General features: G+C 40.1%; 1 protein-coding gene across 9 annotated transcripts in view; it reads right to left on the bottom strand.

Moving 5' to 3' along the window:
- Positions 1–3,502: 3,502 nt before the first annotated feature.
- The window catches only part of LOC148321051 (thyroid hormone receptor beta-like), a 29,848-nt gene continuing 17,480 nt past the window's right edge, over positions 3,503–15,870 (bottom strand). For 2 of the 9 annotated variants that reach the window (XM_088318689.1, XM_088318690.1), the window contains 8 exons: positions 14,622–14,959; positions 11,932–12,032; positions 11,705–11,852; positions 11,324–11,529; positions 9,469–9,555; positions 8,520–8,666; positions 6,791–7,049; positions 3,503–4,001 (listed from right to left, as the gene is read on the bottom strand). In XM_088318689.1, the coding sequence (XP_088174815.1) occupies positions 3,760–4,001; positions 6,791–7,049; positions 8,520–8,666; positions 9,469–9,555; positions 11,324–11,529; positions 11,705–11,852; positions 11,932–12,032; positions 14,622–14,958 (1,527 nt within the window). In that variant the 5' untranslated portion in view covers position 14,959 and the 3' untranslated portion in view covers positions 3,503–3,759. Of the gene's footprint in view, positions 4,002–6,790; positions 7,050–8,519; positions 8,667–9,468; positions 9,556–11,323; positions 11,530–11,704; positions 11,853–11,931; positions 12,033–14,621; positions 15,720–15,870 lie in introns of those variants that run through there. The other 7 variants (XM_088318692.1, XM_088318696.1, XM_088318688.1 and 4 more) reach the window with 6 other exon arrangements.

Below are 15,870 nucleotides of genomic sequence, written 5' to 3'. Positions count from 1 at the left end.
TTTCCTGGTGCTTTTTTTTTTCTTGTGCAGACGTTCTCACTACCATTCATTTTTGGGTGGGTTTGTCAAAATCAAAATTGTACCACAAGTGCATCCAACTTAATTTTTGCTGGTTCGTCTGCTCTGATGAACTAGCTAGTCATCAGGACACATTTCCAGTTGTTAAAACTAATGACCGCATATTCAGTTTAAAGCCGTTAAGATTTATATACATTTTATTTAATTCCAAGATAGGGTGTGTTCAGGCACAGATTTCGACGGTAACAATCAGCATGTCAATTAAGATAATTCATTGAGTCAATTACCCAGGTGTCGCGCCTCAGTGGCTTAAAGTCTCGACTTGGCCACTGCAGTTTAAGTCAAAAAAGTTTGGGGCGAACTGAGTCGTTGGGAGTTTGGAAGCAAGTTTCTCAGTGTTTGATGGTGTCGGCCATGACGAGCGAGTCAGACAGACGGAGGCAGCAACAGTGGAGCGGCTTATTGCCCTCAAACTCACCGCTTCAGCCTTTGAGGATCGACAACGGTGTCAGTAAGGAGGAACCCCTCTAAGCATGTAAATCAACAGAGCAGAAGGATGTCATTAACGCAAAAACTGCAAACAATGGACATGTGGCCAAAACCGCCTGGAAGGAGGATTTCATCCCGATACACCAAATCAATGCTTCTCTGTTCTGTTACGCCCCCCCCCCCCCTCCAACAAGAAGAAAATAACTTGCGCTCCTACCCCACCACCCACTCTCAGCCGCAACTATAAATAATAGCAATTTCGTGGCAAAACAAACCTGCACCGCAGTTGATACTGTGCACAGCAATGAGTGCCACTGCCAACTACTGGAGTGGATGTGCAATTACACTGTCGTTATACAATGGAAAAAGACATGTTCCCCAGGGTCACACACGTCCCCCTCAGCATTGCACTGTGCCATCCGCAGCACTGCGCAAAATCAAAGCCATTTCATTCACATTCTTATCCTTAAGACACTGCTTTGTTCTTTTGGCAAGTGTGTTTAGGATCATAGTCATGGTGGAAGGTTAATGACCCGCCCATCGTCAGTTGTCTCGCAGAAGGATGCAGAGTGTACATGGCAGCATCCATTTTCCCCGTCTTTGGTTTTCGCCACATGAAGCGCGTGGTCTTCAGTCCAAAACGTTTAATCTTAGTATCATCTGACCATAAAACCTTTTTCCACGTTAACAGGATCTCCCAAATGAGTTTGTGCAGAGCGCAGATGAGACTGTATGACACTTTTTAAAAAAGGTCTTCTTTCTTGCAACGCTGTTTTTTCATTGGGTATGATGATTTTCTATAGGCACTGTAGATGGAAGTACAAGACAATCGAACTGCAGTCATACTTTTTCTGCATTAAACACTACTATGTCTAGGCTTTTTTTGTGTGTTGTGAGACTTCTTTAATTAAACAATAAAAACAGAATGACCAATACAGTTTGTCATCACCATTTTCAGAATCTGAAGATTATTCATTTGAACACAGCTATTAAGATCAAATTTCCCACAGGTTATGTGGTTCACAGAGGCTAAATTGAACGCTTCCAATTACACGGGCTGCCAATTGTCCTTTGGAGGACCCAGCCTGTGAATTTTGACACAGCAACTGTATATAGCGGGATGGGGCACATTTTATCTGTAGGTGGGGAGAATTCTTTCAAGATCTATTAGTGTGCAGTGTAACAAAGTCCTCATCGAAGGGACTGATTACAAACTCTTCATTGGAAATCATTGCACTTTCATAGCTTATAACGTCCAAAAACGGTGATCATTTGGCACCAAAATTCATGTGGACATCCCGACCTTTGACTACTTCAACATGGCAAAAGGATTAACCTCTACATGGCTGATTTATATGAGAATGAGGAACTGTGCAAGCGAGCTGCGGTCCATAGACGTATGCTGAGAGGACACTGCGCTTCTTTGCTGATCTCGAGATCGCATGGAATAAAACCATCAGTCGGGATATTTACAGAGACTGAAATGGGAATGAGGAGACGTACATTTATTTGGATGAGGATTTTTCGACTGTAGGCGACGTAACTGCCTCATCTGCATTTCCTTCTTCTGTGAAAATTAAAAAAATAAATAAATAATACACGTGGTAACTATATAGCATGTGATGTTAACTTTGCCGCGTGTTACCCTTCTTGAAAGGATAGGATTGGGATCAAGCCTGACCGGGAATAGCAGGTGTCACCCAAATAGAAGTGTTATCACCTACAATTTGCTTAAAATTGGGGAGAGGCTCACGAGATTTAGAAAAGAAACAAAAAATCTTTTTTAAACGAAAAAAAGGAACAAACTCAAACCTCATCATATTTTATAAAACTAAGCAAAACGAACTATAAATTATCGTAAAAATGTCCTTTGTTTTTGTCCTTGTCAGCTTTTGCGGTTCATTTTTAAATGTACTGCGTCATATGAGTACTATGTGCCCTAGACTTTACGACAGTAGTCTGACATGCCATAAACAGCAGCTACTGTGTTACGAGGGCAACGCCCGCATTCATGCTTTGTTGGGATGTTTTGGTGGTACCGTTAATGTTGTACGGAGCCCCTTAGGGGACACGGAAGAGAAAAAAAAAAACTTTGCGTTCCCTCGCAAAATCTTTGCGTTCCCTTGCAAAGATTGCATTCCCTCGCAAAGTTTGCGAGGGAACGCAAACTTTGCGAGGGAATGCAAAGTTGTTTTTTGTTTTTTTTTTCGAGTGAATGTTTATTTTTTTTAATGCGCGTTTATGTACTTCCGGGTCATCTTCCGTGTAAACAAACGCAGCAAAGATGGAGTGTGTTCACCCGTGGGCGAGTTTAATTGAATTTTACTTTGAAATTGTCTTGAAATACAAAGAAATAAAATCAGTTCTGGATATTAAGAACGGTTTTCAAATAAGAGAAAGACAGTTCCAAGCCCTCCTCCATGATTAGTGCCGCCTCCAACGTACTGTCGTCTCTTGAACAGCAGCGCATTCGAGGCAAGGGTAGTCAACCTGACCCGGAAGTACATAAACGCACATTAAAAAAATAAATAAATAAACATTCACTCGAAAAAAAAACAACTTTGCAAGGGAACGCAAAGATTTTGCGAGGGAACGCAAATTATTATTTTTTCTCTTCCATGTCCCCTAAGGGGCTCCGTAATGTTGCACTGTACTGTTTAAATCATTTTCTGATAACCTTAAATACTTGTGCGGACATTGGATTACTTTACCTACTGTATTTATTTCCGCATTGCTGTTCACCCCTGCAGAAGGAGAACGGTCAAACGTCTTTCCAGAATTGTGCCATGTTAACTCATTCAGTAAAGTTAAGTCACTGTGTGAAGGGTGCTTACAATAAAGACTTGTTAACAGTCATTGGCAAGTGAGCTGAACTCATAAAAGAATGGTGTTTACATGTGTTTTAATCAATAAACAGATGCTTAAAAAAATAATTTATTCTACTGTTCAATCAGCAAGACAAACAGGATTAATGGTAAAATCAGAGAATAAGGTGAAATCCCCAGCAATAACAAAAAGTAAACAAAACAATAAACAAGAATGCTATTCACACAGAAAGCAGTGATTCCAATACAAATAACTGATCACAGTACTACTCATAAACTACAAAATAAAGTGACACGCAATAGTGCATTACGTGACACATTTTATATCTCATCTATTACAAGCATTCAAGTACTCACACATGCAGTAAATAAACACACACACACACACACGCACACACACACATTTTTTCCCATCAAAATCCTCTACTCAGTCCTCAAATACCTCCAGGAACAGAGGAGGGAATAACTCAGTTGGACACTCCACTTTCATGTGAAGGAATCGGCTTGCATGGCAGGCACCGATCATTCGGAGGTCTGACACCTTCATAAGCAGCTTCGGCCAGAAATGAGGTACATTATGTTTGCGGTAGTTGATGTAATGCTCAAAGGCCAGCAGGAATTCCTCTTGGCAGCGCTCAATCCGCTCCACGCTACTCAGGCCTGGGCGATCTGATAAAAGAAATCAGGGATTAAACATCAATCCATCCATTATTTGTCACGTACATGGGGTCGGGTTTTGGAGGCAGCAACTTCAGCAGGAAGCCAAAGCTTCCCTCTCCCCAGCCACGTCTTCCAGCTCTTCTGGAAGGATCCCAAGTCTCTCCAGCATGTCCTGAGTCAGCCTCGGGGCCTCCTGCTGGTGGGACATGCCTGGAATGCCTCACCAGCGTCTTGGAGGCATCCAATCAGAGCCACCTCATCTGGCTCCTCTCAACACGGAGAAGTAGCGGCTCGACTCTGAGTCCTTCTCGGATGACCGAGCTTCTCACCATATCTGTAAGGGAGAGCCCAGACACCCTGCGGAGGAAAGTCATTTTGGCCCCTTGAAAACGAAATCCTGTTCTTTCGGTCACGACCCATAGCTCGTGACCATAGGTGATGGTAGGAATGTAAATCAACGGTAAAATCGAGAGCTTCGCATTTTGGCTCAGCTCCTTCTTTACCACGACAGACCGATACAGGGTCCGCATCACAGCAGACTCTGCACTGATACGCCAGTCGATCTCACAACAGACCCCAATGAACAAGACCCCAAGATACTTGAACTCCTCCACTTGGGGCAGGATCTCATCCCGACCTCAAGAGGGCACTCCACCCTTTTCTAACTGAGGGCCATGGTCTCAGATTTGGAGATGCTGATCTACATCCTGCTCCAGTGAGAGTTGGAGATCACGGCTTGAAGAAGCCAACAGTTCCACATCATCTGCAAAAAGCAGAGATGCAATACTGAGGCCACCAAACCGGACCTCCTCGTGGCTGCGCCTAAAAATTCTGTCTATAAAAGTTATTAACGCAGACGGTGACAAAGGGCAGCCTTGGTGGAGTCCAACCCTCACTGGAAACGAATTCGACTTACAGCCGGCAATGAGGACCAAACTCTTACATCGGAGCTAAAGATAAAGATAAAGATAAAGATGTCCTTTATTAGTCCCACAATGGGGAAATTTGAGGTGTTACAGCAGCAAAGATATAGATCACACAGAGTCGGCGGCGTAATGTAGCCGTTAATGTGTAACATTAGCAGCAGACATTCATAAAAAGCATGCAAATATACACAGTATAAACGTATCTAAGTGTAAGGAAACACTCCTAATGCCTGTCCATTATACAGAGGGGGAAACGTGACAGAGACGTTTTAGAGGGCTCAGTAACCCATACTTCCGAAGCACACACCACGGAACACCCTGAGGGACACGGTCGAATGCCTTCTACTAGTCCCCAAAATACATGTAGACTGGTTGGTTGAACTCCCATTCACCCTTAAGGACCCTGCCAAGAGTGTAGATCTGGTCCACTATTCCCCGGCCGGGATGAAAACCACACTACTCCTCCTGAATCTGAGATTCGACCTCCCGACGGACCCTCCTCTCCAGCACCCCTGAGTAGACTTTACCAGGGAGGCTGAGGAGTGTGATTCCTCCAGAATTGGAACAAACCCTCCTGTCCCACCACCCCAGTCTGCCAATCCAGAGGCAGTGTCCCAGATGTCCACACAATGTTGTTAAGTTGTGTCAAACAAGATAAGCAGCACTCCATCTTCACTATCATGAATTACCTCAAAGCCGTCTGTAAGATGTTTTCCATGCCTCACCAAACTCCTCCCACGTCCGAGTCTAACCATCAGCAACAGCCAAAGCTGCATTCCGCTTGGCCAGACGGTACCTGTCAGCTGCCTCTGGAGTCTCACAGGCCAAAAAGGCCCGATAGGACTCTTTCTTCAGCCTGACAGCATCCCTTATCACCGGTGTCCACCAATGGTTTTGGGGGTTGCCGCCATGACAGGCACCAACCATACGTTCACAGCTTCGATGCCTCAACAAAGGAGGCACGAAACATGTTCCACTTCCAATGTACAGGCGCCAAGCCGGGGGGCAATCAGTATACCCACACCTGCTCAGCACCTCTCACCTTGGGCAACTCCAGAATGGAAGAGTGTCAAACCTTTCTCAAGAGGGCTGGTACAGGCGCCCAAGTTGTGTGTGGACGAGAGCCAGACTATATCTCGTCTGAACTTCTCCGCCTCACACACCAGCTCGGGCTTCTTCCCAGGAGGTGACATTCCATGTCCCAAGAGCTAATTTCTGTAGCCGGTGATAGGAGAGCCAAGGTCCCTGCTTCTTGCCGCCGTCCAGCTCACAAGGCACCTGACCCCTTTGGCCCCTCCCACAGGTGTTGAGCCCATGGGAAGGGCGACACATGGGTGCAGGCCTAGCCAGCAGGTGCTCGTCAACCAGCCCCACCTCCGGGCCTGGCTCCAGAGGGGGACCCCAGTGACCCGCGTTTGGGAGAGGGAATGTATTCCAAAAGAATGATACTGTTCGACTTGTGACCATGCTACTTACTGTACACTTTATACATAAATAGTCGTGTCTCAGACTAGTGCTGTCCTAACTCGCCTTGTTGCATGAACAGATGAAGCTTTCTCAGAGGCAAAAGGTCTTCTAAAAGCAACCAGAGCAGAATAATATTTGCAATTAGTGTTTAAAGATACGCTGGTTGGCATCTTGAATACAGTTGAGGTGCCCTTGAAACACAGCACCTTTGAAAACCAACATAATCAGAGTGAAGAATGAACTTCCTCTGACATTATATAAAAAATTATAATTAATCATACATATACAACTTTAATACACTTTTTATATTAAATATGAAGTAGATAAATACATTTAGCTTTAGTTCTATTAAATGTTTGAAATTTTGAATGCAAAAATTACTCATCATATTTGTATTGCACTTACCAGATGAAAGCAGAATAACTGCTTGTAAAAGCGCCACCTCAGAGTCATCCAAGTTAAAGGAGGACAGTGAGACACCAAGGTCAAAAATGGCATCCGACACTACACCCAGGCCTCCATTCTTAAGTTGGCCCCGTGTGACTGCCATCTCTCCATTAAGTGTGAGGGTCTCACTCTCTGGATCATAGCGGACAGCAGCACGCAATGACATGACTTCCATACAGCAGCCTCTCAGCAAGATGATCTGGTCTTCACATGGCAGCTGTTAACAAGAACAGAGAAATGATCTTGAAGTAGTTCTAGTGCGCAGTCCCTAAAACAAATAGTTTCTTTTTGCTTTTAAAAAGCAAAACATTTATTGTACAATTCAATACAATACAACTTTATTTATATTGTGCATTTCATAACAGCTGGAGCTGTAATTGGTTACTTTTCTATAACTTGACAATATTCATTAACAGAGAAGGGCATTTCGTCCAGGGGCGAAACAGCCCGTCCGGCCTTCCCAGATGAATGCCCATATTTGGGACGTAGCACAGAGGATGAGAAGTTTTTAAAAAAAGAACGGTCTAAGCAAGGTCGGAAGTGGGTTTTCGTCCGTCCGATTTATCTAACCCCGTCATGTGCCGTATGTATAGATTTCAAATATTTGCACTTGGAGCAGAATGAAATCTTGTAGAGCTGTTGCGTGTCCTGGTCCTTGAACTGAGAGTTCACCTGAGAGTGAACGAGCGGAAGCGATACCCTGGCTGTAGAAGCAATTGAAGAAGCAATTGAGAGCCATCTTAAGTTGTGTTTAATTTGCGCAGAGATAAAGTGCAATCAATACTGCCTCCTCTACAATGTGTCCCAATTCCGAGGTCATCTGTGAATTCGCCTTGTGTGACAACAATGACAATAAGAGTCTGAGACCGGTTCCGGTATCCTCAGTAACCAAAGCTTGGCGTTGTTTTGGAGGTAGAAAGCATCTCCTGGTGTTAAAAATGTGGATAATACCTTATTTAATAACGTAGAGACAGTAAAAAAAGTAAATAAATAAATAAAATAAAATAAATCAATCTACACAAATTCCTTTAGTAATTAATTACCGCTCACCTGCAACAGACGAGACGCGACATGACCACGCCAGTTTCACTGAAGGCATTTTCAGACTAGGACCTATAAGGACCCCTGGTCTCCTGACTCAAACTATTTACTTTGCAAAACCTCTTGCATGTCCAACACAAATTAGACATGTAATATTACAAAAAAAAAAACCCACAAATCTAGAAGCTTTTAAGGGGGCTAGTACTGTGTTCCATAAACAGGCAAAAATGAAAAAATTCATCCCACATTCACATAATGTTTATGAATTATGAAACCGTCATTAGCCTCTCGTCATACCCGGACGAACCGCCGAAATAGGGTAGAGTGTCCATCTCTGCTCACTTATTTACTTGCTTGGAAATCAAATAATCTGTAAAGTAACCATACATTATTCTTTAAAGCAAATGAATCAATAAAGTAATGTAAGTGTGTGTATCTTTTTATTTATTTTTTTTTCAAGTTTTCCAATCAAACTGATGCAATAACGGCCCCTGCTGACCTCAGGCAAAAGGTGGGGTAAATCTTACTCGTCGTCCCCAGTCACTCACAGAGCACATACAGAGAAGCAATAATTTGCCATTACATTATTGACATTAATCATTTTTTTGTACTCATAAAATGTTATTGAATTGGTGGCTTCACGTACCTCACAAAACATTGGCAGCTTTTTGGCGAAGTCCACCACTCGTGTTATGGCAGGGGTGATAATTTTTGGAAATTGCCTGAATGCCTCTAAATCCACTTTATTTCCTTCACAGGTATTTACCGTGGATGAATGACCGATACTAGCAGGCTGAAAAGACAGCAAAGGAATTTTAGTGGATCGTAACAGAAACAATGGAACACAATCAGCGGAATTAAAATTCCAGGGAAACACGGCACTCCCGAATAGTTAAAAGTGAGTCCGAAAAATACCATGTCAACCTAATGTGACTGTCTTGTTTATTCCAGCATTCCATTCTAGTGCGGTTTAAGTTTCAACTCATTAACTGTTCACTTCAAATAATATTGATTCATCAATTTGGATACTGCTGATCCTCATTTGGGTTGCGGAAAAGCAAAAATCTACACCATCTTACTTTTGGCAAGAGTCGTACAACCCGAAGCCACCAGCCAATCAGTCATGAATTCACCACCAATAAAAATACAGTATGTGTCATGCTACATTTTACCAGTTATCATTCGTAATTATATATTTTTCCTGGCGTGTTTAGTATGTCCATCGTATATTCCATAGCGTTTGATGTAACAGGTAAGCTTGAGAACTTCAGTACAGAACTTGCTTTATGCTTCATAAGAAGCCAACCGAAGTAACAGAACCGGAATATTTTTTCAGTCCAGGGAAAATAATGTAACTTTTTTTAATGATACTTTAAATATTAAATGTCATGTTGGTTCAACAAAATCATCGGGTTTGGCTGTTTTTCTAGTCGCATTGTATGTGTACTGTAGTTACTTGTGCGGTATTTATTCTGTTTCAAGGACCTTGGCTGTTGTGGGAACATGAATCAAAAAAGGGCCACATAAACATTTGGGGCGCAAAAGGGCTCCAATTACTCCATTAAAAGGTCTACATACTGAGTGTTAAGTCATACCTTAGTTTCCTTCATCCTCGCCGCGCTCTGGTCAGAGGTATCGAATAAATTACACGTTATTTCATTAAGAAGCATTGTTTCCTCGACCTGTTGGATAATCAACAGGCATTGTGAAGTTTATATCTAGAGAGTGGAACAAGCCAGCTAAGAAAAAAAATGCAAAACTGACGAAGATGGCAAATAGGTCAAGACAGTATTTGAAAATGTGTTTTTGTGGTAGAAAACAGGACAAGAACCACCTTATCAAACAGGTCAACACGCACAACTACAGTAGTGAGAGAAAATTGCAATTCAGAGAGATGATTATGCTTTTGTTAAAGACAGGAACACTAATTGAAACTTAAATAGTTTAATTACATTCATTTGTTCGGTTTTTTATTCATTCATTCGTTTATCCTTTTCCTCACTAGGGTTTTTTTTTAATTTAATTTATTTTAAATAGGTTTTCAGAGCATTTTTTGTGGGGTTTTATTAGCTTTTATTTTTTCTATAACGCTGGATTTTTGTTTAGGTTTTATTAATATTAGTATTAGTTTTACTTTTTTGAATATATGGCGTATTTGTCAAGTGCAAGATAAAAAAAAGGTCACCAAGTATTGTAAAGTAACCTACAATTCTGGAAAGACGTTTGACCGTCCTTCTTCTGCAGGGATGAACAGCAATGCGGAAATAAATACAGTAGGTAAAGTAATCCAATGTCCGCATAAGTATTTAAGGTTATCAGTAAACGATTTAAATAACACACTGCAACATTAACCGCAACAGAGCATGAATGTGGGCGTTGCCCTAGTAACACAGTAGCTGCTGTTTACGGCATGTCAGACTACTGCCGTAAAGTCCAGGCATCTAGTCCTCAAAATGACACAGTACATTTAAAAAGGAACCACAAAAGCTGATTGATTTGATTTGCAAGGACAAAAACAAAGCACATTTTTGCTATAATTTATATTTAGGTTTGGTTAGTTTTATAAAATACGTTGAGGTTTCGGTTTGTTCCTTTTTTTTCGTTTAAAAAAAACATTTTTGTTTCTTTTCTAAATCTTTTGAGCCTCATCCCAATATTTTGGGAATCATAGTTTGGGGTATATTTATTGTTTAAGCTAAATGTAGGTGATAACATTTTTATTTGGGTGACCCCTGCTATTCCTGGTCAGGCTTGGTACCTATCCGCACATTTTGTGGAGGGTCTATTTTCTCTACAATTTTCTAGGTAATTTCAAGAACGAAGAGAAAAGTTAATATTACATGCTATGTAGTTACCACGTGTATTTTTTTTAAAATTTATTTTCACAGAAGAAGAAAATACAGATGAGGAAGGGGCTGTGATCTAAGGAGGAATAAATGCACCATGAAATGTTTAACTGAAATTGTCATTAATTAATTAATTGTTTAATTCATTCGTTATATATGGAATTTGATAAATATGATAAATGTACCATTAAATATTTAAATAAAAGTGTCATTAATTAAGTGTTGAATTTATTAATTAAATAGGGAATTAAATAAATAAATGTGTCATTAATTTAACAAATTACCAATGCTAATTTGTAAAAAAACAAAGTCTGTAATGTTATTTCTGTATTTAATTAATTATATCTGTATTTAATGATTTTTTTCCTGTGTTTAATTAACTATTTCATGGTCCCCCGCATTGCAGTGTTTCATGAATGACAAATTTTTAATTTAATTGATTACACATTTTTTAAATTCCATATTTACTCAACAAATAAAACATTTGATTAAAGACAATTTTATCTAAACATTTCATGGTGTATTTATTGATTTAATTTTGGCACTTTCAGTCCTCCATGGTGATGGAAGGTGTTGAGAACTGCAGACGAGGAGACTCTCTCACCAAGAGTTTCCGCTTCTGCTTCCAATAATTTCCTTGAGCATTTGTGGCCATATGAGCCTCAGTAATCATGCGAATGAGGTCCCACTCGTCCTCGGTGGGCCCGTGATGATCCAAGACTGTTTTTTGTAATTCCTCCTTGCGGCGACGCTCCCGGTTTTCTTCAATCAATTTGCGCTTGGCGAGTCGCTTGCTCTCATCCAACACCACTTGTGGGTTTGGAAGGGCAGTGGCAGGATTTGGGGGTGGGGGTGGATAAAAATGACAACATTTCAGTGCATTCACTGTAGCTGGAAAGTGTGCAAATCTTCGATGTCATAACTGCTTCCTGTTGCAGAGAAGTGCTTTTGGTCAACTTAATTCCAAATATATGTCTTGACTTACAGTCTGTAGCCATTCCGACTGCAATACATTTCTTGAAGCGACAATCCTGGCACTGGTTTCTGGTCACTTTGTCGATGGCACATTTTTTCTCATACTTGCAAATATAGGTTTGCCAGAGATCTTTCTGAATTGTCCGCCTGAAAAAGCCCTAGACAGCAGATGGCGCCACATATGTGCTGAGATTCTTCCATTTGTTTCTACAATCAATTCAGAGACTTGTTGGTTACCTTACAGCCTTCACAGGTAATGCAGCGATAATGATAGCCCGTAGCTTTGTCCCCACACACAACACAGAGCTCATCTTTGTCCAGGTAACTTGGTATGTACCCTGGAGGAGAAGAAAATGATTTCTGTTGTTTACTTGACATACTATAGGTCATTCAACCTTTTTCCCGCCGCGGTTCATACAAGTCCCTAACTTTTGTGAACCGTCAACTGTAGACTTGATCGTCGCAAATTGTGCAGAGCGGGCTTTGTCCTTGGTCGTTCTCATTTGTGAGCTTGTGGGATTAATATTATTATATTAGCATAATGTGACCGAGACAACAAGTATCTTGACATGCGTCAAGAGTCTGATGTAACGTAGATTAGTTTTCCAAATAAAATATTGTCATCCTCGAATAATAAATAAACCGGAAGTACTGCAAGTTTATTTCTTAAATTTCTTTCCCCTTTTCCCTTCATATATATATATATATATATATATATATATATATATAAAACTTGTATATATTAATATATTACACAAGGACAAACAAGTGGGAATGTACTATTAGAAGAGAATACGAATAACGTACAGGAAATATGGAGAATATTACATTGTATAATAGATAACAATTAAAAAAAAAACTATATTCCGAATGAATATTTTATACTTGATAAAAATATTGTTATTGCTAGAATAACAGATATAACTGATGAATTAAATAATTATTTTATTCAAGTTGTCGTAGATCCAATAAATAAGTATAAACTAAATAATTGTGTTAAGAATAATTTCCATACTATCCTTAGTTCCTTAGTGCTGTAAATGATCTAGTAATGTTAAATATTGTAAAAACATTTAACATGTTTTTAACATTGATGGTTTTAATAATAAATATTATAGAACACATGGTACAACCATTCACATACATTTGTAACCCGTCATTCCAAACTGGTAAAAAAAAAGAAAAAAAAGGAAATATGTTGAAATTTAAAAAAATTGCAAACGGGAGATGCTGAGCAGTTAAAAAAAATGGAACAATTGCTCGAAAAAATGTAGACAAAGTGAAAAAAATAATTTTGCGCTTTTCGTATGAAATTTTGAAAAACGAAATTAGAGTAGGGGTTAACTGAACACTTAAAATTTCAAATGGTTTGAATTGTTCTAAAAAAATAACCTTGAACAATAAATTCCCAAACGAAAGATTTTAGCTTTCATTTGGAAATAAATAAATTGAATAAATAAAATAAATGGGATTGATCTGAACAGTTTAAAGTTGGAACAATTAGAATCTGTCAAAAATGTAAAAATTAGAGGTTAAAACCCCCAAATTTTTAATTTCGGGTTTTACTTTAAAAAAAAAAAGAAAAATGTAATACGAATGAGCTGAACAGATTGATATTTGAATGGTTACAATTGGTCAAAATCTGGGGAAATTAGAGATGGCACGCTAAAATTGTAATTTTTTAGATGGACTCGGCCAACCCGTGGGCACCCTTCCCACCCCAAGGATAAAAGTCTAGGCTGAAAGCAGCAATTTTGCACCTGTTTGTCACAAGAGCTCTACACCGATACGGCAACAAAATTCTGTCATGACTTAACGGTTAAAGATACTGATTCCTCAAAGGGCTCTGGAGGACGGCACGGCTCTGGGGAGCACGAACACATTCTCACATTTTAAATTGGGGAAAAAAAGAATTATGTAATTAGAGCAGGTATAAAATACAGTAAATGTGAAGTGTCAGGAAAGGGTAGTAGCATTAACATCCATGCAACCAAGTCCGGTCTTCAAGCTTTTGAGGTTTCCCGTCGACCCAACACAGCTGATTCAAATGAGGGATTATTAACAGGCTTGTGCAAAGCTTGCTTATTTTAAAGTTTAAATTAAGTTGGTTGGAGCATATAAAACAGGCTGGATAGGGGCTCCCGAGAACCAGACTTGGAGACCCATGATTTGCTGAATCTGTCTGTACATTATATCTACTGTGTCTGTCAGTACACCCGCCTGTCTACCTATACAAGTATTTGCAGAATTATTGAAATTCATCTGTTGTATGATTTCAACACATATCGCTGACATCGGGATGAAACCTCCTTTGTCACAATTTGATAAATGTAATTTTTTTCCCACAAGTCTATAGTCGGTCAATCTACACTTGTTATCATTATTATTTATTTTGAAAAAAAAATAAAATCGAGGCGTCCTGAAAAGTGACGATTTTGGAGGTACAAAGATTCCGCTCGACGCCAGCGTTACACAAAGCCACACGGAGTCTGCGAAGTCATTGAACTACTCAAATTCACATCCGATATAGTATATACAAAGTAGCGACACTGCAAGACAGGAGAAACAATACAACAGGGTTCGAGGACTTTGCTTGAGGGTCCAGGATCAATTCTACTTGAACTACAAAATGGAACGTGCATGATTATCTTGCATGAGCCTTCTGTTGCCTCTCCATCCAATCAATAATAATCCAATCAATAAGGAATCCTGCTGCATCGCGCCAGGACTTGGATTTATGCTGGGATTTAAATCGGAAATCCCAGACATCATTGATTCAATGATCAAAGAGTCATCCCTAATTAATAACATAAAAAATATTTGATGAGGCAGATGAAATAAACAGAAAATGACAATATAAGCAACACTTTTACGTGAAGCATTTCTCATCACCCCATATACCAGCGATCACTATCCAGGTATCATACCTTTCTTGTGTGGTCCTTGCATCCACTGTACATGTGAGAGGTCTGATTTAATCTCAGTAGAATACTCAGGGTGATGATGAAAATTATTGAGCGGGATCTCCATGTGACAGAAGTCACTCTTTAAACCGGAAGGTACACCACTATACAAACAATTATAGTGCTGGCTCAATGGCCAAACCTGCTCCAGGCACGGCGGATGATGAAGAGGTTGCGGCTCACAGTGTCCATACCCTGGTCCTTCACCTGTGTACAGGCAGTGTTCTCCACCACCCTGGATTGGGTATTCCCCAACCACAGAGTGAGCCATCTCATAAATGTCTGGTATGCAGTAATTCATCCTAGAAATCCATAGCAGAGACATATAAAAAACACAAATGAATCATCTTAATTCTTAAAAAAAAATCTAATAAAAAAAATTAAGATATGGAAAAATTACAACCTACCAGCCAAAAGAAGAGCGAACCTAAGAAGCTAAAGGTATGTATGCCCAAATGTCCACAGACCACAAAAAGCAACTGGCCACCCGCCACCACACATCTGAATTGGGACGTAGAGATTTATGACGACGTAGAGCCCTAATCTCACACTCCACAAATCCTTGATGTGCCACAGACTGTGACGATGTCACAGATTAAGACCTTTCGCATTGCACCTATGGTAAATACTCACTTGTAAATACTCAAGACCAGAATGCAATTGGAAACAAAGCGCATGGCAGGAAGTGTACAAACATTCCAAGTATTCTAACATCATCTAAGTGACAATATATCAAATTCAAAATTTCCTGCACTCACGTAATGTTCAAAAACCAACGACAGCCCCGTTCTCCTTCCAATGCAACGTCATTAGCAATGGGCCGAAACCTCATGTGTAGGTCCTCCTTGCTTTCTTTGTCGAAGCTTTTAATGGCTGAACAAACCCTTTTTTTGGTCTCCTGAAAAGTGATGACCCTGCATGTTATTGTGATATCCTAATGCCACTAGTTATTGATGGCACATTGGCACAATGTAATTGGTTCTCTATCTCTATGCGTGCCTTGCAACTGACTAACAACCAGTCCAGTGGGTATTCCACCTTTGGCGCAAAGTCAGCGGGGATAGAGTACCCCGTGACCCTGAAAATGAAAATGAAAAATGGTCTAGAGGATGGATGGATGGTTACCACTCAGAAACTCCCTCATGGGAAAATGAAGCAAATTTACAAAAATAAAAATACAATTAACAGCTCTTACATTAGTTCTTTTTATATC

The sequence above is a fragment of the Idiotropiscis lumnitzeri genome, chromosome 16 (genome assembly GCF_059441095.1).
Source record: "Idiotropiscis lumnitzeri isolate Australia: NSW breed Sydney's pygmy pipehorse chromosome 16, RoL_Ilum_1.0, whole genome shotgun sequence".
Lineage (NCBI taxonomy): Eukaryota > Metazoa > Chordata > Actinopteri > Syngnathiformes > Syngnathidae > Idiotropiscis > Idiotropiscis lumnitzeri.
This window is presented reverse-complemented; position numbering and strand designations above follow the sequence as displayed.